Source organism: Acipenser ruthenus, chromosome 16, assembly GCF_902713425.1.
Source record: "Acipenser ruthenus chromosome 16, fAciRut3.2 maternal haplotype, whole genome shotgun sequence".
In the NCBI taxonomy this organism is placed as follows: domain Eukaryota; kingdom Metazoa; phylum Chordata; class Actinopteri; order Acipenseriformes; family Acipenseridae; genus Acipenser; species Acipenser ruthenus.
Window position 1 is genome coordinate 14,699,980 of NC_081204.1, and position 25,941 is coordinate 14,725,920.

General features: G+C 37.9%; 1 protein-coding gene across 1 annotated transcript in view; it reads right to left on the reverse strand.

Moving 5' to 3' along the window:
• LOC117412575 (metabotropic glutamate receptor 7-like) overlaps positions 1 to 25,941 on the reverse strand; it is a 241,915-nt gene that overhangs the window by 131,461 nt on the left and 84,513 nt on the right. Inside the window, exons 3-4 of the mRNA XM_034021059.3 lie at positions 10,788 to 10,923; positions 9,337 to 9,491 (exon numbers count right to left, since the gene is read on the reverse strand). Coding sequence (XP_033876950.1) covers positions 9,337 to 9,491; positions 10,788 to 10,923 — 291 coding nt within the window. The remainder of the gene's footprint in view (positions 1 to 9,336; positions 9,492 to 10,787; positions 10,924 to 25,941) is intronic.

The window sequence follows — 25,941 nt, forward strand, 5'->3', positions numbered from 1 at the left end:
TGGACTGCTGGGTTTTTAAGGGGGGAGGTGGCCGTTGAGGCCATGTGTGCTGCGCACAAGGGGGGGTATATGTGGCAAAGTGCCCCGCCCCTGTGTGCATTTGTGTGTTCTGTGTTGTATATGCGTGCGTATGTTAATGTTGGTGTATAGATTGGTACACGGGATATAAACGGGTCTGTGTTTCACGTGTGTTTAAAGTGTAGGTTTGTATTTAGGCACGAGGAGAGCACAAATCACTTCACGTGCTGGTTAAATGTAATATGCGAGCACGGGGTTGCACAGAATTGATTCACGTGCTGGGATTCAAGTGAATAATTAATTAGTAATTGAATCCCAGCACAACAGTATAAATAGGCACATTTTTAATCAGTCAGGGTTGGTGTTCGGTGAGTGGAGAACGGGAGAGAGAGAGAGGAGAAAATAAAACAAAGTAAGAACGTAAATCAGAAGTGTTTTCACTCACCGTGTTTGTTCGTCTGTCTGTTTAAGTGTAGTACGTTTTGTTTGTCTTTTTGTTTTGGCTCGAGTGCCGTGTCCTGTTTTTGTGCTGTTTTCAACCCTTTTATTTGTTAATAAACGCTGAGTGCAGCCATTGCACTCAGCTCATCACAACCACTGTCTGTGTTTGGATTCCTTTTCTGGTCTGACGCCACCCACTCTGGCCGTCTTTGTGACACAGTCACAGAGCTATTAGTTCAATCAGCTCTGTGTTGAATGTTCTACAGAACAAAAATAAATCCACTATCTCAGCAACAGTCCGACACAACATGACCCATCTGCTAGGAGACGTACTGGGATGGAAAATTAGATTGTCTGGAAGGGTGATCTTATGCTATATTGGTCACAACAGATTTCATGCTGGCCTGCGCTGGCAGATTTGGCCTTCTGATTTATGGCCTGTCCACCAACCAGTGTGCAGACGGAGAGTGTTCAGCACAGCGGGTAATGTTCTCAGTCCAGACCACTCCTCACTGTATCCACATCATGTGGAGCAATTCGTTTTTATAAAGGTAAATGATGACTTCATCAAAAGCAGTCACCTTTAAAACGTTCCATCATCAGGACAAGTGCCTTACTGCAGCATCGTCACATAAGCTATTGTTCTTGTAAATAGCATTTACAGTTGGTTTGTTTGAAATCAGGCTCAGCCTAAAAAAACTGTCACTGTCAATTCAGTCAAAACAACTGAACAACCTTGAAAACAAACTAACACAAAAAATCAATCACTTCTTAAAAATCACTATATTATCTTTCTTTAAAAAAATAATTAAAATGACAAATTTGAACTTCAAAAAAAAAAAAAAAACAAAAACAAACATTGTTAAATATTCATTAAAACACTGTATAATAATTTCCGGCTTAGCACAGCCCACTGATGATGTCATCCGAATACATTCTGAGTACTGGTTTCTGAGTACGAGTAAGGGTAATGGGTTCTCTGCACACCCCTAGTTAAAATACATTCAGTAACCATGGCAACAGTATATCCGTCACCTCACATGCATAAGGGCTGACCTTTAAGAGCCTCTGGCTTTCTGACTATGATCATAATGTTTTTACCTGAGTGACTCTCAAATAAAAAGTTACAACAGTAAGACAGGAACTTTGTAACATTATTTTAGTCTATGTTACCATGGAACTAGCGAAAAAAAACAACAAAAAAAAAACCTGGTGTTTTGCATATTCATTCAAGAAAATATATATTCCTGGAAGGACCATTTTGTGTTGGGACCTTACAATTAATTACCTCTTTGAAACCCCTTTTAGTTTTTATTATTCTCTGATAATTAACTCCTGTAGAATATAATGCTATCTATCTATCTATCTATCTATCTATCTATCCATCTATCCATCTATCTATCTATCTATCTATAATATCTTTATATAGTGCCTTTCATAGTGGACCACCATCACAAAGCGCTTTACAGAGGTAGGCTGTGAACTGTGCATTATATGCAGTCACTTACAATAGGACATTGATTTAACATCTCATCCGCAGGATGGAGCACAAGGAGGTTAAGTGTGGAGTAGTGGTTAGGGCTCTGGACTCTTGACCAGACGGTTGTGGGTTCAATCCCAGGTGGGGGACACTGCTGCTGTACCCTTGAGCAAGGTACTTTACCTAGATTGCTCCAGCAAAAACCCAACTATATAAATGGGTAATTGTATGTAAAAATAATGTGTAAAAAACAATGTAATTGTATCTAAAAAATAATGTGATATCTTGTAACAATTGTAAGTCGCCCTGGATAAGGGCATCTGCTAAGAAATAAATAATAATAATTAAGTGACAGGATCACACAGTGAGTCAGTCAGTGGCAGAGGTGGGATTTGAACCAGTGACATTCTGGTTACAAGCCCTGGAATCTAACCATCTATCTATCTCTCTATAATTGTTATTATTATTGTGTTTTTCATAACTGCTTTAGAAATAGAGAATTTCTAGACAGTAATTTTTTTTTTTCAAAGACAAGTAACTGCAAATTTAAGTCATATTCCAGACTTTTAAGCACTGAGCTACTGTGGAGGTCAATTCATTCAGGGTCAGTTATTGACCTGGGCCCTGAAGGGCAGAAGAAGAAAGTTCACTGAAGAGGTGTATCGACCCTGCCCTGCCAGCCACTTGTACACTGAGTTCTAGTACGAATTACCTTTATGTGTGAGAGTAATGAGCGGGTCAGCAGTATCACATGTTACCTGATCATCTGGCAGGTCTGCATTCGTCTAATAATAATATATATCATACAATTGTAATGAGCAGTGCTGTGTGCTTCTGTATCCTGTCGGTGAGATGAGATGAGGTTACCAGCTCTGTAACCTGAAATGCAGAAGAACCTGGCTCTTTTTCATATTGATTAGTACGCTCGCCTGCAGTGTGCAGAGTGGTCGGTTCAAACCCAGCCTCTGTGCTGTTAAACATGCATGTTGTATTTTTATATCTGGATTTCTATTTAAATACGCTTTGAACCAATCAAATTTAAAATCTGCTTAACTATCCCTTGTTGATAACCTAGACATTGGTTGCATTCATAACCTTTCAAAAGCGTTCCACAGTTCACCTAAATAATAATAATCAGAAGCCCAACTATTACTGTAAAATGAGAGGTTGACCTGCTCTGAAACCAATGCGCTAGCAGAGGTATTTGTTTACAGGGAATTAGGCCTTTTTTCAAGGTAATGGTTATGCTTCTTCATGATTATATTTATAACAAAAAGTCTTAAAAAAGCATGTAAATGTAATACATTTTGAGCGAGAGGATTCTGTCTGCTCAAACTGCAAAATGATTACTGTTATAGTAAGAGACACGCTACACACAACGTATGAACTTATTTTAAATCACAAAAATGAAGATGATTTAAATTCTGAGGAACTACTTTAAAACATTGTTGATTTTAAACTAAAGAATTGTGTTATATGTTCTTTCATGTAATGACAACTATACAGAAGAAAAGATCTACTGAGATTCTGACAAATCCTTAACAATGAGGTTGATTTTTCATACACAATTTATAATATAATGTATTAAACATCTTCCATGTGGAAATAGAAAGCATTGTTAAATCTTATTACATGAGCACTCTGAAGAAAGAAAAAAAACCATAACTTCCTTTTATTGATCCTTCCTGAAAACTACACTGCTGGCCCTTAAAAACATCACAGCCAGTCTTTATTTGGCATGGAGACCTTTATGGAGTCTTTTGATAGTTTTTTGATAGTCTTTTGACAAAATATTGCAATAAATCACTAACTATTTAGACTATTTATTTTACCAAAAGTTCATGAAACTTGTTAATTATGCAACGGGTTACAGGGGCTTTGCTACTTCATGCATATAATACATATTTAAATGTATTCTTTGCTTTTGACCAGCAGATAACCAAATACGATCAGGATGGAGATATCCAAGCTAAGGGAAATCACAGCAAATGAAGCTGGTGGCAGTCATACCTGACACTTTCCTGTTGTTTACTTTGGATACAAAGTACACCGCCCTGCTCAATCACACTGTGTCACTAGCTAAGCTGGTCAGGAACACCTCAAACTGAATGCTTCATTGTGTTCAATGAAGAATCACAGTCTAATACATATGTCATTATTTTTGTATTTTGTGAGCCCTTGAGAAATAAATGTTGAAAAGGAGCCTAGTTATAATCTGAAACACAGCATGTTGTACATTAAAATGAGCAATTATGGTTAATTAGATTTTTTTTTAAAGGTAGTGTGAGAGACGCTGCCTTTTTCTGAATGAGATCCTGGGATCCAAATGAGGTGCCAAAGCCTTGCCCTGCAGCTGCTGTTAGTGTATGACAGGATAATCACTGATTTGCGAGAAGGTGCATTTATAGTGCATGCTAATCTATCCTGAACTGATACACGGTTTAAACACAGAGATCCACTGAGGGAGAACTGTAGGGTTCTGCCACTGTCAGTAAAACCTACCATAATAAAACCACCATACATATATCATTTATTTACTTTATTTGGCATGAGATCCACAAACTATATAATCTGTGTGTTTTATGTAACTATTCAGCAACAATAACAACAGACAGACCTAAGTGACTCCACACAAGGCATGATAGTGGGTTCAAATGGCTTGTCTCTCGTTGCAGTGGTTGCATTGACCAATGGGGTCATGTCTCCCAGGTGTTCCTGGAATGGCAACGTTGGCAGCAAACCACCACAAGCACGACTCTGGGAAAAGGTGGATCATGCCCACAGACACGTGCAAGATAGTGGAAACGTTGAAATCTAAATGGTTTAAACCAATACATTAAAATCCAGTCTAGTACCAGTGTGCAACAGTATCAGGGTCACTGCAAGTAATAGTCTGTTAAGGCTTCATCAGGCTAATAAACTAGTATTCAAATGGTCTTCCATGTACTGTGAACAACCAATCACTTTAGTGTTCAATATGTTCTCTGGCTTATTAACGCGTCAGTATTTTTAAATGTCTTCAATCGAAAACATTATTTTGTACTTCCACAGTTATGAATAAATTTTAATAAGGCCAATACATTTTCTTTACAAAGTTGCATATTCTAGAGAGGTTGCAGAAGCATGTGCATCAAATATTGCTCAACAAATGTTGAGTGTATTTATTCTTCCCCAATGACTCTGTTCTTTGATTTTTTTCAGTGAAACATGAAGACTCATTCTGCTTTACTGGTCTTAACAGGTACGCACTTGGCTTTTCCTGGCTTCAACTTTTCTTTTTTTTTTTCAATATTTAAAGTTTGAAAACAGAAGAACGGAACAGCTCCTAGGTTAGAAACACCACAGCACTCTTTTATAGAAGTCGAATCAGTGGCTCAAAGGAAGTAGAAGTCACTCTTCAGTTTAATACAAATTATTCTGACAGTTTATTTTAGATGGCATACCCAAAACCATGTTGAAGGTCACATAAAAATGTAAGAGAAAAGTAATACAAGTTAAATGTCATTGGAAGCTATTTACAGCGGTGTCTCTGCACAAGAATTCAATAAACATGGGGGTATAATGAAACAATCAATCTTGTTCACTTTGAAAATGTGTTTATAATACCCAATGTGTGTATTATAATTGTGTGTAGGCATTTTTGTACATTTCGCCACAATTCTGTTTAAATCCTCCATATCTTAACTGTAATGCAGCTATAAATCCTGATAACAAGCCTCCATCCTTATTGTAATCTCGTTTTAAATCTCTCAAGCGGAGTCTCCAATAGTAATGTAGGAATGTGCTGTCACTCAGTAGTTGGGGAGGGTTTAAAGTATTCAGAACGAATCAATGATAGATACAAGCAAGAAAGGCAGGACTTTGCCCAGCAAAACTGGGAAATATATTTATTATTATTTTTGTAGTAGGTTTTATTTTTTAATGGGAAAAGGGTAATGTCAACATGAATTGATTAACCATTTCCACAGTTTTACCGGTGTTCATTGGCTGTCCACCGATTTCATTTTTTTTGTATCGAGTTTTATCGGTTAAAACCGAAAATTAGAAACCCTGTATATATTATACAGTAGGTTCAATTATAGGTGTGAAAACACTGCTTTCTTTCAAGTGCAGTGCTTAAAGCTTTCTTGCTACAGTATTCTCCTGTTCCTTGGCCACTGTTAATACTGTTTGAAGCTTGCCTTATAAATAGGGGGGCAGCTGATCCCAATGGCACAGGCTTAAGTATACCATGTATTATACAACAATGGGATAGACAGCTCTGTTTACTTCTATCAACAAAATGTGCTTTTTAAATGTATCTTTAAATGCAGAATTGCTATCACTTTAGGGCTATGTGTAACCTGAAAATTTCCCTAGCTAGTGAAAAAAGCACAGGCATTTATCCACAATTAATCAGCTCCAAAGTGATTTATAGCGATCTATAGTATGTACTAGATTCCTGCATTCCTGTATCTGCAGCCATTACCTCACAAAACAACCTCATAGCACTGTATCTTGTGCATGCCCTACTTCCCTTGTACTGCTTGTACTGATATTCAGGAAAATCAATAGGAACCAAGTTCACTGTGTAATTGTACAAATTTGTATGGAATTGGTTCTATTCATACATTGAAAAAGGCATGTAATTGATGGCTGTCATGACATTCACATTTTACAGATTTACACTCCTCCAGCGGTCCCCTGATATACATTCCCTGATATACCCTCAGTCACACCTCCTTTGGTAGCAAGTGCAATCGCTTTTCCTCCAATCCGTGATTGCCACATCACATACCGCATTAAGGCGATAACTTCTGGTATTGTGACTCCGCCCCCTTTTTGGATGGACGACTTCCAACTGACCCTGGAATGAACTGCCAAACCATCCAGTCTGGGGCACACTGTTCCTGTTATACAGCGCCCTCACATGTCGAGAGTGAGATTGTTGACTCTGATTCTTTTGCTCTGTCACAGTGATGTTAAAAAAACAAAGTTTGACATTATCAACCTATTGTATGTACATGACATTCATGTACACGCAGATCTGCAGCTCTGTACTATAGTACTATAGAACAGTGTTTGGATGGACCTGTAGTATTTTTTTTTTTGGTTGTTTGGGTAGTAGCAAGGTAAGTGGTTGTGTCCATGGACAAAAAATGATACACAGCATGTAACACGTACACTAATGTGTAAAAAGTCTGTTCTTCACATTATTAATTTGTTATGAAAATTCCTGGTATTTTGTAATACATAAAAGCTGCATCTCCCTCTAACCAAGCCAGTTTCAGTAACAATGGGCAAGACAGCAGTTCCCTATTGCTGACATTTTTAAAAAGCGTCATAAAAAAAGATTTGTAAAAGGAAGACTTTTGGGTTCACATTATGGTGTGCGGCTTGTCTTCAGAGATCTCTGACAGGAATAATTATTAGGTTGAACTCACTTAGGCCCTGTTCCTGGCAGAGTAGAAAGAGATGCAAATATTTGATCTCTCTTTTACAGGTGCCAAGAGAGCTCATTGTAATGTGTGAAACATGCACTGCCAAGCCCCAGGAGACTCGACTAACAGCAACTGAATGCAAGGCCATATCCGAAGGCTAAGCTTTCTCCATACCGAGGGTGAGTGGTGTCTCCTACCATAAAACTACAGGATTTGACGAGATAAAAAAAAGAGTGGGGAGGTTTAATTAAATAACATCTGACATCGTATTTCAGTATAGTTACTGGATAGTGAAACACTGTGGGAACTACTCACTTAGGATTGTTCAGGATTTTATCTGACGTGTGTGCATGTGCCTATTCCAAAGTGTAATTATTTTGCATAATCAATGGCCATCTCCTTAGAAAAATACATGGTAAACACAAGCCAGAGAAGCGTTTCACTTATGTCGTGGGCAATTTGCCCATGGGGTTTGCAAAATGACCACATTATGAAAAGATCTACTAACCTACTACACATAATGGCTACAATATCTGTCTATATATATATATATATATATATATATATATATATATATATATATATATATATATAGTGATGGAGTGTATGTCTCAGATAGGAATTGAGGGATTTAGGACCCAGAGGCATAAGGGTTGATGCACTCCATCTTTTAAAAGGGGAAAATAAAGCCAGAGGGCTGATTATCAGTGTGGGTAAATCGGATGATTGGGTAAATGCCAATCAACTGCTGCTGATCAGGGTGGAAGGAATAAAAAGCTCACAGTTAGTTTGTTCTGTGATGGGGGTTGGAGAGAGATGGGCTGTATGGAGAAAGTAATTTTGAAAAACAAACAAAGAACACTAGTTTTGGTTTTGGTTTTTGGTCCACCAAACTTCCCTACCTAATAAAGGACAAGCTAAACTTGTTTACCCAAACTAAAACCAAAACCAGTGTTCTTTGTTTGTTTTTCAAAATGACCTTTTTTAGAGGTCAACTTAGACCACTAAAGGTGGACCCAGCTGCAACATGTTTGGGAACCACTGGATTACAGGGTGTTATATTGCTTGCAAAATCTGTATTCTTAAGACTGTAGCATCACTTTGATCTACACATGCATTTTCATTATTTAAGTATGTTGGGCTTGGATAATGATAACAGAATTGAATAATTCAAAGCCAAAGACACAAGAATCAACTTAAAAACATAATTTCCAGCTTGACATTGCACCATTGGGCAGTCTGAGGCACACTGCTTCTAGGTCTCATGCTGGAACCTTTAGGCACAAGCATGAAGAGGCCATACTAAGTATAAGCCAGCTCTGCACGGTAAAAATGAAACAGAGTCACTGCTGGCCCTAAGACATGTGCCTGCATTCTGATATGTTGCTTCTGGTACAGGGAAAAAACACTGAGCAGCAAATTCAATATGTCATGGATGCAGTGGAACACAGCATGCTGCGCAGCATGTACATCTCATTAATAGGCTGCTACTGAATGCCCCAAAGCCTCAACCGTCTAGAGAGATGGACTCCCTGTGTAGGCATCTCCCCATACTACACAAGAAATGCCACAAACAGTATTTTCCAACTAATGTGTGTTTCATTCGTGAATAATAATATTGTTTAAAAATAAATTTTAAAAAAGCACCACGGAGCATCACAGGGACCGTCTTTGACACTCAAAGCCTACAACTCAAGTTTATAGATTTTGAGAGATGGTTTAATAGTCTTGAAATGCTCAAATACCATTGTGAACAGATATAAATAATGAAACCATTACATACACACCGTGGCAACACACAGCATGCGAGAGGCCCAGACTCATTTTAATGACCAGGAAGCCAATGTATTCTGTGCCCTGAATAAAAATGAATGTCTGTGACTGTATTTTGAGCTTGGAGGCCAGTATCTTAGTACCTACAATAAATGCACAAGCACTGTATAAATCAACAGAGTGACTATAGGAAGGTGACTGTACCGTCTATGGTGGCCCTTTTCGGCAGGATGGTCAAGGCTCCCTCTGCAGCTTCTTCTTGCCAAATCACCGGGCTAGATTTGGCACCCCAGCTGTCCGAGCCCACCCAGAGGAAATGACCAACTTTACCGGCTCTTTTAGTTGCAGCCAGAACCTGCCTGCAAAAGAATTGCAAAACGAATTTAGCATCACATGTTTAAAAAATGACATCAATATGCTTCATTTTGACTGTACCGATGACTAGTCCTTGCAGTCTTTTCAAGCCCATTAAACCCTTAAATGTGATACTTCAAAAGAGTCCTATTGTGGAGCTCAATGAGCCATTTGAGAGAGCCATCTGTTGGATAGCCCCAGTCTACACTATTTCTTCTCAAATACATTTTAACCTGATGAAGGAACCAAATGGTCTTGAAAGCTTGAATATTTATTAACTTTTATGTTAGTCCAATGAAAGGGGTCAACTTTAGTATTGTTTCTTCTCAGTCCCATAGAAAAAAAATACTTCAATTCCAATTGAGACAATCAAAATGTTTTCTTTTATTAGTTTTTACACTGTAGGAACTGGTAGGTTTATGTCCAGGACTGAATGGCAAGCAAGGGGATATATAGTTCAGGATTGAGGAGGACCTTTACCGATTTTTCCTACAAAATGTCCCAGAAGCTATAGGTGGGGTTTTTTTTGTAACAAATTTCACCCAAAATTGGCCTGATTAATTCCAAAAAAATTGATGTCTTTACAGTTGGCAGATAGATTTATGTATCTGTATATAAATAATTAGCTTCTGTGCATTGTAAGGCTGTCTGATTGTAGTGTAGTACTAATACAGGTTAACTTCACCAGATTTACATGGTCACTCAGATAGTTATTGGCTTTCACAGTAAAGAGAAGCTGGTGAGACGTTGTAATGAGCCTCTGTCAATTGCATAACCTACCCCTTTAAAGAGAATACTAATTTTTTTCAAATTTCAAATTAGGGACATCTTAATGAAGCAATAGAATGCTGGTAAATGCATGCTACTGTTTAATTTAACACTATTCGTATATCAATAAATTGTTCTTCAGAAAAAGGCATTTTAGATTGATTGATTCTGTCTTGCTTATACAGCTTAAAACAAAAGCGGTCAACAGAAATAAAAGCATTAAGATTTCAACACTGTACAAATTAATATTTGAACTGTAAATGTATAGAAAGGTTGCAGGCAATGTACCAGAAGCCTAATATCGCAATGATCCAGTCTATGGAACTTGGACCTGTATTACATTAATTTAAAAGACATATAGCTAACAAAATCCTTCCAATAAATCTTATTAATATGTATTACCATCACTTCATAAATCTCACATTTTCCTATATGAAAGGTGCACACGTTACAGTATGTTCCAAGTCTCTTGCGTTTCACTTTATGATTTACCATGCTTGTCTGTAGTGCTGTGAATGTTTTTTTATATTTACCTGATATCTTCGTCATTGGCAAATATGATGATGGCACGTGCTTTCGGCGTTTCCAGAAGCTGCGTGATAATTTTATCAAAGTCGTCTGTTTTGTGGTTGTGTGGGATTTTAACAGACTGAGCGATGCAAAGTCCACCTGAAAAAAAACATATCACCACTCAATAAAAGGTCCTTTTAGAATACTCCAAACCTTTACATTTATCTGCAGAGGCACATGCAAAATACAGGTTAACTGATACTGTATGTGGCATATGAATACAACACCAGATAGGAGAATTACCCAAACCCTCTCTGAGGAAAATACCTTCGGAACAGAGAGGCATTATATATGCAGTTTAGAAGCGAGAAGCTGCCAGGGCTAGTGGTAATTTTGATGGCATCTGAGAATTTAATCAAGCAAAAGAGTTAAGCAAGAATGAAATTCAATTTACTGAGCTGAATAAAAATCCAAGTGTAGCTGAACGAGCTTTTCACTGTGGCGCTTAGCTTGAGAGGGGAATGAAGGGCATGTATCCAATTTAGAGAGACAGTTTCGGTGAAGATCATGAGGGGAAATATTTGCGAGATTGACTTCAATCAAGATTGAACAGCTAATTAGCATTCCAAAAAGAAAGAGGCAAGTTTTGGAATCTAAGTATACCCCATTTACTGATAATATCAAGATTTGTCCTGCAAAATAGCAGTATTATAAAAAGCATATTGCCTAGCAATATAGTAAAATATAAGTTATTATAAACCGTACATATTTAGGACAGATGAATAAATGCAAAACAACTGGGAGTGGGACATGTTCTGCCTGTTTTACCCTCTTAAGATCTTTTGCTTACTAAACATTTCTCTAAAGCTCCTCTTCAAATGTGTGGCAATGATTTCAAGGACCAAGTTGTTTCAGAAGGGAAATTGTACCCTTATTAAAGTTACCCACAGTAAAATCAAAGCTAAGAGTGACAAAGCATAGGTAAGCACTTTAAAACTCAGAGAGGTATTGCAAAGTACATGTAAAACATGGCGAACCATGGTAAATTCTGGCAAATTATGACTGGGGGTGGATCATTTAAATCCTCTTTTTGCACATGGATTAGGGAGTGGTTAACATGTAGAAAACAGAAAGTACTGATTAGAGGAGAAACCTCAAAATGGAGCGAGGTAACCTGAGGTGTACCACGGGGATCAGTATTAGGTCCTCTGCTATTCCTAATCTACATTAAGGATTTAGATTCTGGTATAGTAAGCAAACTTGTCAAATTTGCAGACAACACAAAAATAGTTCTGGTCACCTTGTTACAAAAAGGATATTGCTGCTCTAGAAAGAGTGCAAAGAAGAGCAACCAGAATTATCCTAGGTTTAAAAGGCATGTTGTATGCAGACAGGCTAAAAGAATTGAATCTATTCAGTCTTGAACAAAGAAGACTACGTGGTGATCTGATTCAAGCATTCAAAATCCTAAAAGGTATAGACAATGTCGACCCAGGGGACTTTTTTGACCTGAAAAAAGAAACAAGGACCAGGGGTCACAAATGGAGATTAGATAAAGGGGCATTCAGAACAGAAAATAGGAGGCACTTTTTTACACAGAAAATTGTGAGGGTCTGGAACCAGCTCCCCAGTAATGTTGTTGAAGCTGACACCCTGGGATCCTTCAAGAAGCTGCTTGATGAGATTCTGGGATCAATAAGCTACTAACAACCAAACGAGCAAGATGGGCTGAATGGCCTCCTCTCGTTTGTAAACTTTCTTATGTTATTATGTTCTTATGTAGTAGTTTATTTCAGTAATTCACACATGTATTTTCCTAGAAGTAATTTTTTTCTCCTTCAATAAAATAGGAACAGCGTAACTATATTGAAGCAGTATAACCCTTATCAGGGTGCCCTGCTGTCTTGTACAGGAGTTGATCTTGTTGGGAGGTAGAGACATGGTACTCTCATACAGACCAGATCAACACCCAAGGTCATTTCTGATAATCAGGGCTATTAGAAACTGGTAAACGGTTTATTTATTGTTCTTGTAAAATTTCAAATCTTTCATTTACAAATGTATTTGCCTTTTATATGTTGTCCTTTTTGTCCGTTTTACTTTTTTTTTAAAAACTAAACGTTATCTCTGAATGTTCTGCAGTTATTTACTGTGTGGTAGTACCCTGCAATAGAGCTTCCTGTTTAGTCCCGGCACTAAGGATTCTCCAGACAAGCTCAAAGAAAGCCAGCTAAAGAACAAATCAATAACCCAGAATCACTCAATTACAGCAAACGTCATACAATAGCAAGGGAGTATGTAACAACCGTGAGCATGACATTTCCAGCTCCTTACTCTTTAATGTAGGAGAAGTTTGCCAGTTATTGTCCTTCATTGCAGAGCTCTACAGTATTTACTTCAACCATATTACAATTCAAATGATCAATGTGGGCAATGAAAGAATGCAATAAGACTCTAATTTCCTGTCTTTAAGAAGCTCAGCTATACAACAAATACAAAGAAGCATTCCATCATGTTGTACAGCTGGTTGCTCTGCCCCCTCCCAAGCTTATCTGTAGAAGTGGATCAGCCTCTGGGTTATAAAACAATTCTGTCAAAATCCTCCCAAAGGGAATGTGTTTATGAGTGGACTATAGAACAGTGATAAAGAAAATTGGAAACCCTAAAAATATAAAGGAAACTATTGAAGATTATTCAACTGCATTGAATGAACGCCTTCAATGTTTGTGTGGCAGATACTTGCCCAAGTTGAATCTGTGCAAAATCCTCAGTATGCATTCTACGATGAACACTAAACACCTTGTGCTTTGCATGTTCAGTTAAATGTTAATACCTGCTAACTGTGCTTCCTAATTGCTTATGCCTCAAAAGTATAGAAAATGGCTATTATTCCCCACAAACTTTGCTTTTGTGACCAGGACAGTGATATTTTGAAATTTACCTATTTTCTAGAACATTCCAGATAGATTCAGTGCTGAGTAAACTTGGAGTAACTTCTAGAACTTTCTAGAACTTTCCAGTAATATAAATAGAAGTATAAATACAGGGGCCTTAAGCCCACCAGTTCAGTTTAGTTCCAGCTGCCTAAGTGGATACATATCTGCATTTTTCTGAGATGGCATCAAGAGGCTGCAAGCATCCGGCAGACGCATTTTGAGACTTCAAAATGGTGGCATTCCTGATGGGTCTCCAAGGCGGTTTTACCAAGTTTCCCTGCTATCTTTGCCTTTGGGACAGCAGGGACACCAAGGCGCACTACCACAGGCGGAACTGGCCACGGAGTTCTCTGTGGGGAGGAACAATGTCAAGTGGGAGCCACTGGTGGACCCCCGGAAGGTGCTGATGCCACCACTGCACATCAAATTGGGCCTCATGAAACAATTTGTCAGAGCTCTATATAAGGAGTCGGCAGCCTTCAAGTACCTTCAAGACTTCTTCCCTAAGCTGTCTGAGGCAAAGGTCAAAGCCGGTGTCTTCGTCGGACCACAGATAAAGAAGATCCTGGAGTGCAATGAATTCCCCAAGAAGCTCACTAGTAAGGAGAAAGCGGCTTGGAACAGCTTTGTCGCAGTGGTTCGGGGCTTCCTGGGCAATCACAAGGCCGAAAACTATGTGGAGCTGGTTGAGACTCTGGTGAAGAACTACGGCACAATGGGCTGTAGGATGTCCCTCAAAGTCCATATCCTTGATGCTCATCTTCATAAATTCAAGGAGAACATGGGAGCGTACTCGGAGGAGCAAGGCGAGCGCTTCCACCAGGATATACTGAACTTTGAACGCCGCTACCAAGGACAGTATAACGAGAACATGATGGGAGACTACATTTGGGGGCTGATTCGTGAAAGTGATTTTCAGTATAATCGTAAATCTCGAAAAACTACTCACTTCTAAATCTTTTGTAGTCATTTTTGTATTACTTTAGTATAAATACATGTTAATTTGGATTCATATGTTGTTTTTTTCTGACTTTATGTGAACGAAAAGACACAAATTCGCCCGTTTTCTCATTGGAAATAGGTAAATTTCAAAATATCACTGTCCTGGTCACAAAAGCAAAGTTTGTGGGGAATAATAGCCATTTTCTATACTTTTGAGGCATAAGCAATTAGGAAATAACAACACTTACTACCCAGGAACAAAAATTGTGTTACATAGTGTTATTTCCCCCCAATTATTTTATCAGAGATATTTGTTTTGAAATTCCTGAGAATGTACTTTTGACAATTGAGGGGAAGCACTGATGTAGCTCTGTGCCCTACTGGTATTTTCCCTGGTGCATTCCTTGTACAAAATGAAGGAATTGATGGCTGCCAGGTCCAGTACATTGTAAAATACACCAACTGGCCACCGGCGAGAACCAGCTTTCACGGAGTACTGATGTGCCATCTGGTCTAAAACGTCCACTCCGTACTTTGTGTCATTGTAGAAATCCACAGTCTCCATTATTTTTCTTGTCAACAGTCCCGATGGCAACTGACGTATGAAGGGAGCTGAGAATAATTACATTCTTTCTCGGCTTGCACTTGTAAACAGTTAACGTAGCACAGTCATTGTGTTTCAAAATTGTACTGGAGTACAGCTGTGGTTGCAAGTTTTGCGCAGATGGTGGAAGCACACTTCTTGCTTTGTTCACTGCTCCAACCAAGCGTTTTTTTTCAACTCTTTTGCCAATCATCATTTTGTAGCCTATGTGCCTCTGCTACAGTACAGCATTGCATGTGGTGTAGCATTCGCATATCAATCAACAAATGAAATGCACTGAGAGTGCTATCGATGTTGCGTTTTGCGTACAGCGTGGGACCTGAGGTTTCAGTCAACACATTTTGTGCAGCCCGTCTTCTCACAGCGTCAACACCGGGATTTAGAATTTCCCAAATAGTGCCATCCTTCCCAGTCTCCTGAATGCCTGTTCATGCTGGTGATGCAGCTGGAGTTGCTGTCCTTGGCACTGCTGCGGGTGAAGCGGTTGGCATGACTGGCACGCCTGCAGCTGCTGCAGGAGACGATACAGGCAAAGCGGCTGGCACTGCAGAGGTAAGCTCAGTGGGGGTAGAGATAACAACAGGCTTGTATATATATAAAAAAACAGAATATTGTAGGTAATATTAAAAATAAAAACATGTATTGTAAAAGTCAGTCAAAATGCCTGCTTTGGCGGTTCTAGGTGGGCGGGATTATAACTTCCTTATTTTTGCGATCCTGCCTTTCAAACGCCGTCAGGGTATTTAATACATGTATTTAGGAAAAGTCATAAACGGACAACCGCATAACTTTCAGACACGCAGAGTAATTTAAATTTGAAAACCTCAAACCTTCAAAAGGCTAGGAGAGCAATAAGAGCAACAGTAGTGCTCAGTCTTAACATGCAACCCCCCTTAACAACACAGTCGAATCCCCTATAGTATAGAACACACTGGATTGAGAAAACATTAGCATCAGACCAGGAAAATTGAATTATGTTGACATTTGAGCTTTTGATGGGTGTCCAAATACACGATGGAGTGTGTGTACATATATATTATTTTTTTCCTAGCATCCGGTCTGTTTAGTCTTGGACATTTGGGACTGAGTTAGAACATGTTAGAATGGTAACAGTGAATTGACGTTGAGCAGTATTGAAACTCAGGCCCCAGATGGAGAAAAAAAGTCATTTCTCTGTGTTCTTAATGCATTGTGTAGCAGGCACTTAAAAACATGCTCTAACACAAATGCCTCATATATGTTGCTTTGTCTAATGTCTTTTTTTCTCTAGAGGGTATCACAAAATAATATTGACAGTCTTTTTTTTTTTTAAGGATTGATACTTGAGAACAGTGGACAATAAGTCATAGCCTAATGTCCTTTCAGCCTGACCAAGTAGTGTGGTACAGTCCTGTGCCACTGCTGGTTTACCTTTCACAGTAGATTAACATAGACAGGCCTATATTATAGCCCTGCTGAAGCTACACTGAATTATACACACATTCCTAGCTTCATCAGGTGGCCCGTTTTTTAAATCCAGTCATGAGTGAAATTAATTTTGGTGACCTAAGTTAGCCAACATTAGTCAGCTGAAAGATAAACAAAAACCCACCAATTTATCTCTGTCTCTGCTTGAGAGGCCCAGGGCTGAATACATAAGAACAATTATGAACAAGAGGAGGACATCTGATCCATCTGAGCTCATCCTGTTCCTAGGAGATGATTGATATCAAAACCTTTGGTTGTGTCTTACATCTCAGTGTTACAGCATCAACAACAGGAATAGGTAACCCATTCTGTCTTCTGTCTCCTACCCTCTGTCCTAAGTCTACTGCCACTTAATTGCAGACAGGGAGTGTTTTTTTTTTGTTTTTTTTTAGCTGACGCCCTTATCCAGGGCGACTTACAATTGTTACAAGATATCACATTATTTTTACATACAATTACCCATTTATACAGTTGGGTTTTTACTGGAGCAATCTAGGTAAAGTACCTTGCTCAAGGGTACAGCAGCAATGTCCCCCACCAGGGACTGAACCCACAACCCTCCGGTCAGGAGTCCAGAGCCCTAACCACTACTCCACACTGCTGCCCTTAGTGTTGAGGCCAAGATTGAGATGCTCTCCTCCCTCTCTCTGCATTGTATAAGCCAAATAAAAAAATAAAAAAAAACAACATTTTATCATCGAGGGGAGTTAAAACAAGTGGAAGAGTCTATCTGGTAACTGCTTAGTCTGGGACCATGCAGAAGAGCTGTTATTTCACAGAAAGCTCATTTTGATGTTAGATGCCTGCCAGTGCCGTGCCTGAGAGTAGCCAGTGCCATTGTCCCTGACCTTCATTCAGCACTAATTCATTAAAATAAAGAAATACAAGCTTGGAGCTTCCGTCTCCCTGGAAGGTAAATAGAAAGAGCAAAAAGCGCAAGAAGAACTGTCAATCTCAAACCATAATGCAGTGACTGTACACTACAGAGGGATGCTTTGTGTGAGCTGACTTAAACAGGAACTGTGCTACAAAGATGAGGAAGAGTCACTTGCTGTGCAATTCTGAAGCATATCCCCAGCATGACATGAAAAACCTCTGGGCACATTCTCAAAGAGTATACCCAAGCCAACTTGAGTCACTTTTTTGTCAACAAGCTTTTGTCAAACAAATTGTCATTAGTTCATTACAATTCTAAAACAAAAGAAAACAGCACAGAGAACTTAAAAGCCCTTAAATGAAATGACTGAGTGGCTTATTTAGTTACTTCGGTCTTATTTTGAACAGGAAAAGTAACAATTCTTCCCTCAACTTGAAATTGCCTCTGTGTCAAATAAAACAGGCTAATACATGTAAGTAAAAGCATTCGTTCAAAAATGAAGCCAGCAAGCCAAGTCAGCTTGATTTCTCCCATCCTATTTAGTAGAATGGATCAATAACTCCCTCTTTTTAAGTTAGCCATACACAGGCACACATAGCTACTAGGTCTTTCCTATGGGACTCGGGCTTAAAGACAACTCAAGTCTCATTACCCATTTAAACATAAGGGCTTGTTTAATTCAAATGCATTAACAAAAATGTATTATACAGTTCCAGTTGTCATGCCAATTCCCGCTAACCCTGCACAGCAGATGTTCCCAAGGTTCTAAACCCTCAAGGAAAAGCCCAGGTTTGACTCACTGGGCACATGGCCAGTAGGGGTCGCTGTACTTTTTAAAAACTTCTGCACCTTTTGTAAAGCTAATACATATTTTAGGCTATATTGTACAGTTTATTGACTCGTGTGAATGTATTGATAACAACACTCTAGTGGTGTTAATGTGAGGTGTGTATTATACTGTGTATTGAACATTAATACATCATAAGCATAAAGAGGGTACAAGAAGGGCACTGTGTGGCTCTGTACACTCTATGTTACTTTTGAGCGTTAGCTACCTGAACAAATTTAAATGGAGAATGTTTTTCACAGCATTGCTCCTTCTCAATGCTATTGCTGAAGGCTTTGGGGTTAACCAGTAGTTATTTTCTCATTTTCTCTTACTGTTGTCTGTGCTGCGATTTTGGATGTTGTCTCATCGTCTGTTTTAATTATGTAACCACTTGACCCACAGCTTTATTGAATATAAGGCCTTCTCGTCTTTGTGAGTAATATCAACTAAAGCAGTTTAATAATACATAAATACATAAAATTGCACTTCTAGTCTACCGGTTTTACATAAAATGATATGTTTGTCACTGACTTACTGCCTAACATGGTTGTAAATACAAAATTAGATTACGAGTAACCTATGGTAGTATTAAAACATATATATCTATGCCCTACATTACACTGTGCACATTTAGCAATTTACCGTAAGGGTGACAAATATACTGACAGACACCTCCACTACAGACCTTTTCACCTTTGCTTGTCATGTTTCCAGTTTGAAGTAGCTGTGTAGTATCTACACGTGTAAGAGCTCAGAGATTAAAAGCAAGTGGAGATTATTGTTTTGTTCCTTCATTGTAACATCTAAATAAACATCTGTGTGGTTTGTTTTAAACAACATATTTATAATAATAATAATAATAATAATAATAATAATAATAATAATAATAATAATAACCTTCATTTTGTAAAGTGCCTTTCATGACAAGTTATCACAAAACGCTGTACAACACAAAATAAAAATAAACAATAAGAAAAATAGCAAAACATTAAATATATATATATTAAAAAAAGGCAGTTTAAACAAATACGTTTTAAGGTGAGATTTAAAAATACTCAAGGATTCAAAGACCCTAATTTGTTTGGGAAGGGCATTCCACATCCTAGGAGCACAGGAACAGCAGGCCCGATCACGCACAGTTCATAATCTGGTCGTGGGGACACATCAGAGGACCGCAAATTGCGTCTAGGGGTATGAATAGACAAAAGGTCGGCTACCCTGCTCATACACAGCAAAGGAATTTATTTTCAGTGCATTTACATGACCATAAGAATTCCGATATTTTTCAGGAAACGAAGTTTTCCGAAAACTAATTCCGATATCAAAAGTCATGTAAACACAGTTTTCGGAAAATGCATCGGAATATTCCGAAAGTCAGTTTTCGGAAAACTGACTAGAAATTTCTGATTAAATTCCGAAAACTAACAAAATATATTTCATGTAAACACATTTTTCGAAAAACTTATTCTGATCGCGTACTGCACATGTGTAAACTTTGACCTTCATTCCTGCACGTGGTTTTAGAAAACAGAGAAAATAATAATAATATGTAGTCAGTCTGCATGCAGCCATTTGTCTAGTTAGGGATAAAGTAATACATTTGTTAAAGTCCATATGTATTTGTTAATAGCCCATACTGAAGCAGCACATGTTTTCCAGCTTTAAAATGACGTGATAATTTAAAAGAATGTCTGCAAAAGAAACTGGTAATATAGAACAGGATGAGCTGTTGGAAAGGCTGATTGCACACTGTGGGGAATCTGAATAGAGGTTTAGGATAGTAATCTTTGAATTTAAGACCTGACACTTCGATAAAGCACTGGATTGGTCTCCGTTCTGTCGCAGACATGTCCGTTCTGTTTAAATCTTAGGCTACTACAATACTTTTCATGCAAAAATATACTGTGTTTTCCAAAAACTTCAATCCATGTATAAAGTTGAATTCTAATTAGATTTTCTACCATTAGTCATGTAAACACAAAAAAGTGATGTTTTAAGAAAATCAGTTTTCTGATTCAGTTTTCGCAAAATGCTTTGTCATGGAAATGTATGATTGATAAAATCAATAAAGAACACCTATCTCCTAACCCTAAATGATACCACGAAATCCAGTATTTACAAAGCAATATACCCCTCTATTTTTAGAATCCTTAGACCAGTTTTTGGAACCTATCTTTCAACTTTGATCTCCATAATGAAATTAAAACTTTATGTGTTTTAATGAATCTTATTGCTCTGTAGTTATTTAGGTAAACCCTAATAGGATTAGAAAAGTGTATTAAATGCACCTTCATAAAAGCTTTTTTTTAACAGCAGTGCAAACAGGGTTCTGTTTCGGGGAAGATAAGCTCTTTAGTCTTGTTATATGGAGTGCAAAAAAAGTTTGCTTTCCATTTCCAGTAATCCGGCCCTTCAGAGGTCAGTCATGCACTTTTTCTAAATATTTTACAGTCATGTTTTTAAATTACGTGTTACTCAACAAGCTGAGTTCCATGATAACCTCATGGCCGTTGCTTTTGATTTCATTAAACAATTTTATTAGTTGCCTTCAAACACATCTGCTTCTGACTCTACAGATTCAAGGTTCAATATGAATGATCTCATTGTAACAACTCAAGCAGACAGGATACAAAGTAGTTATTGTAGTGAACTAATACTATTTGGTGTACCACTGCTCATCTGGGACTCATTTGTTATTAAAATCTTGTATTTAAAGAGGATGAGAATCTAGTCATGGATACCAAGATATTTGGAAAGAAAGGACTTCTTTCTGAGATGGTGGGCTACGTGACTGGTACCCCACTGTGAATACCTATTACTTGAGGGTGAAGAAGCACTTTAAAATCATGGTTACCTATTTAAAACAAAATACCATTGACATTTTATTCTGTTATTCCTTATTCTATTATTGGCATCCTCTGTTCTTTTCTACTTTTTAATTGTGTGCCATAGGTATAGTCAGACACGGCCCTATAAAGCCATGATGTATTGTGACCAAAAGCAACGATATTTGAGATTGCTATAAGCAATAAATGTTGGCACCTAGTGAGTAGATGTCATAAATCACCACATTTATAAGCTCAACACAAGTCAAATCTCTGCTGCCTCATCAAAATCTAATATTATTGTTACTGAAAGACATTCTGGAGCAACACCACATCCTGGTCAAAGATCAGCGAGCTTGGTACAGCAGCACGAGGGACAGGAAATGTTGTAGGCTGGGAGCTGAAGCAAAAGACAGAGTATGATCAAACTTGACAACCCACATTACAGCAATTTTGATTTAAACATTTTTAATATCAATAAACCAGTATTTAGTAAGATATAAATGGCTGTGTAGTTTTCATTACAATTTTAGCAGTATCATATTGTACTGGAGATGTCATCATACTTGTGGCTGTACATGTCCAGTCCTGATTGCCCTGCCTCCAGTGAATTAAGAAGTGTAAAGTATTACACATCAGATTATGACTCCATGCTGAATTGCATCAGATAATGGTAAGTCATTTAACAGTTATCTGAATTCAATCAATATAATTCAATGGTGTGTAATGTTAACGTTTATATAAAGAATTCCGTCATTCGTAGGGAAATGAGTCTGGCTGGAGGCAAGGACATGCTAGCTGAAGTGATTTTATTAAGGCCCTGTCAAATCCTGTGACTGCATTGACTACTAGATCATATTACAAAGAACAGTGATATTTGACGGGACAGTTTAAGAACTGCTTTTTTTCCAGTTATTTCAAATATTATATTATGTGGATGTTTTAAATATTATGTGTCCTGTTCAGTCAAGAAACTCATGCAATAGATTATTTATTAAAACATGGACTAGATAGCACCACTACATTATACACATTTTACACTACATTCATCTCTGGCCTCATCTTTTGAGGTAACCCTGCCCATAAAAGTAGCTTGCAGATAAGTGGAGATCCTGACTATTATTTGATACAATGATAAGTATTTTACTAAATGGCTAAACCTACCGTGGTTTTAGCTAACAAAAGTATTCCATACATCTTACTTGTTGTGCACTTCCTTTCACTGCATATGTTTCAAATATGCATTTTTGAAAACTTTATAGAAAAAATACATTTTAATTAAAAAATATGATACCTGGAACTGCACAAGCTAAATGAAAGTTTTCTGTTGACTTGCCTTTAATGTTACTGGTTCACTTCCTACGTCATTTCACCTCAGCAGTGTCTTCAGGGTAAAAGTATGTCACTAACCTCAAAGCATGTCAGTCAATAGGGGAAGCTGCAGGTTTATTAATGACAGGAAAAAATCTATCGGACAGGATGGGGCAATTCCACTTTCCAGGTTAAATGACCAAGGAAGTGCAAGAGTACATGAAAGATAAGTATTTAACCTAAACCACAGCCGTACTGGTGTACGTTTACTTTCTGTTGGGCGAGGTTAACTCTATAAAACACCCAGCTGGCTGCTGACAGTGAGAGTTGAGCGTGTACATGGCTAACTTACATATTTAAATAGCAGGCCGTGGTTACTGCAGTCTGTGGGCTAAAAAAAAAAAAAAACACCAAAGATTGTAATTGTATGATGTTGATGTTGCTTCTTTTAAAAATGTGTACTATTTACGAGGGAACTTTCTGGATGTTCAAATGTGGGAAGTTTAAATGTTCAGAGTTAGTAGTTTAATCAGTTCAGTGTTTTATCTACATTTACATTTTTAAGTAGCAGTATTATTGCGTTGAGCAGACAGCTGGGCTGCCCTTAGACATTGAAATCACTTACCTGTTCTGCTCTGGAGCTGGAGCAACAGTACTGTTATCTTTACTTGCAATGCTTGTATGTGTTTTTTCATTATTAATTCATTAAAAGAACTCCTTTCTCGTATAACAGCATTAACCTACACACTGGTAATTATTAATAAAAGCAAAAGCACAATATTACTATTATTACAAAAATGGAATCATGGGATTACAAAAAAAAAACAATCCCTAAATCCTGGGATTGGGAAAAGTGTCAGGAATTGGATTCCCTACTCCAGACCTATTGAGTGTGTTCATATCATACAGCGAGTGTCCATCAACAAGCTTTAATTGTCTTGCAGCTGATTCACATGAACAGACTTCTGCACTAAACACTTTAACATGTAAGCATTTTGCTAAAAATCATTTTTGACTGCCTGATATAAATATTTTCCTCCTCTGTATATATTGAAGCTCACTGGGATAGTGTGAGATTTGGATGAGGGATTTTCTGTTCAGAGTTTGTGTTTGTGACTTGTTTTGTTTAACCTTTTTATTTTGGCTCTGTGAGCTGTGTTTTGTCTGTATTTTTTTAAACCACAGTCCCGCTCTGAGTCTCTCTGCGGCGCTTGAATCCCACGCAGGACACCATATGTGACAGGATGGCTGAGAGTTAGAGAGACTCAGAGATTAACTGCGGTTTTAAGTGCTGGGGTGCGCATTTATTAACCAAAAATAAATCAAAAGGTCAGACAAAACACAGCTTACAGAGCCAAAATAAAAAGGTTAAACAAAACAAGTCACAAACACAAAATCTGAACTCACTCTCTCTCTCTCTCTCTCTCTCTCTCTCTCTCTCTCTCTCTCTCTCTCTCTCTCTCTCTCTCTCTCGGGATAGGAATATCAGTGGCTAATTAGCTGAAGCTAGGAACACATCCTTTAAAATGAGATAGGGGAGAATGTGTTCATTCCAATTATAAATGTATATGTGTGGTAGTGGAGAACCTAGCATGTCCTTTGTGTTCATCACCGGTTACCCTGAAGCACATTTTTCGCCACGGTTACTTCACTTGGCGTCACGGCCTGGTCCTGTGATGCTTGGTATTAGCACTGGAAGAATACTTTAGGGCTATTTAAGACTGATTATGAGAAATGACTTTTTCTGAGAAAATCCGCTCAATATGTATAATAATATAAAATATGCAGCAGTAGTTGGCAGCATGACTGATTATGTGATTGACATTAAAAATGGGGTGATCGTTATGCAATTGATCACACCTCTGGAAACTAAGACGTGTAAGAAGGATTCTTTCCACTGACATATTCATCAGCTAACCATAGTTTTTCTCGCTAAGGGGGAGAATGTCATAAAAAAAGGGAGAGCATAAACTGTGACAGCTCTCTCTTCAGCTCTTCAATCAGGAATATATTTCATTCGTATGCTTCTACTTAAGTTATTATTCTAATTGCTTGTTAAGGCGAGGGGCAGATTGCAGACTTGTCTTTTCATTTGGTCTCCTGCAGTATTAGGACTGTACTATGACAGAGTCTTAGCCAGGCTGTGGTACTGAGACACGAGGGTTTGTAAGGATTGGAGGTGACACGATAGTTTCCTGAATAAAACTGCCATCAGAAAGATCTGGTCGCAAGCAGGCCATGACAGATTGGCATGTGAAGACTATTCTAACAAGCAACAGATGTGTTGACATGGCCAAAAAAAATAAAAATAATTAATTTCTAATATAACAGTATATTGTTCAGACAGATATGTTGAACAACTTACAGTGGAAAGGGTATTTTTTGCAACAAACTCTCCAGCTTTAAAACAGCGACCTTGAGCATCCAGGGTTTTTTACAGGGAGTGATTGAGGATTGAACTCCCAGCCTCTAGGTTCAGTGACCAACCCCCTGTCTGTCTGTGTGATGTTGTAAGGGTTTGTGTTTATAGATGAAGTTGCAGCGGGTCTCTGTTGTGGTCTATTGTGAAATCTCCAGGATCCTTTGGTCATAAAGCAGGTTATTTTCAAGCACACATGCGGTGTACATATCCTTTTCCTGGTTCATTTACTGGCAAGTAGGGACAAGCCTCCTGTTCTGTTTTATATATCTATACTCATTTACCCATTATGAAAAAAGCAATGACAGGGATGTAGCCCCAAACTTGTGAAAGAGTTTACCAGTTATCAGCACTCTGATGTGTGGAAAACAGTTCAGATATAACACGATCAATTACTGGCTGAGCTTCGACTCCATGTTGCAATTCTTTCTTGCTTTTGGAACAGCATGTAAATACCATATGCTTATATAACTTACCTAAGCAAATAGGACTGCACACAACATATACCACACTTTTTTTTTTTCATTGCGGTAGATTTAACTCATAAAAATTCATTATTCAGACGGTTTAAAAAACAAACAGATAACCACTGTCTACAAAAATTTCTAAAAGTAAACACGGGACTAGGGGGGGATATCCACACAGAAAAACAGTAAATATTGTTTATACAGTAACTTGGTTTATATCACCAAATATTATTATGACAGTTATCATAGGTTTTAATGTCCATAGTTTGACATTATAGTTAAATTGCACAATTAAAAAACATGTGCCAAATATAGAAGATACACAAAATTAATAATTTGCAAATGTATCATTTTCAAACAAGGCTCGGAGTAAATAAGAAATATTTTAAGTACAAATGATTCTCCTAATTCCAACCAATGTAACAACACATTATGAGCCAATTGAATAATCAGTCTAGCCACTTTTAAATGGGCCAAGTTAATGTTTCATCTGTATAGCG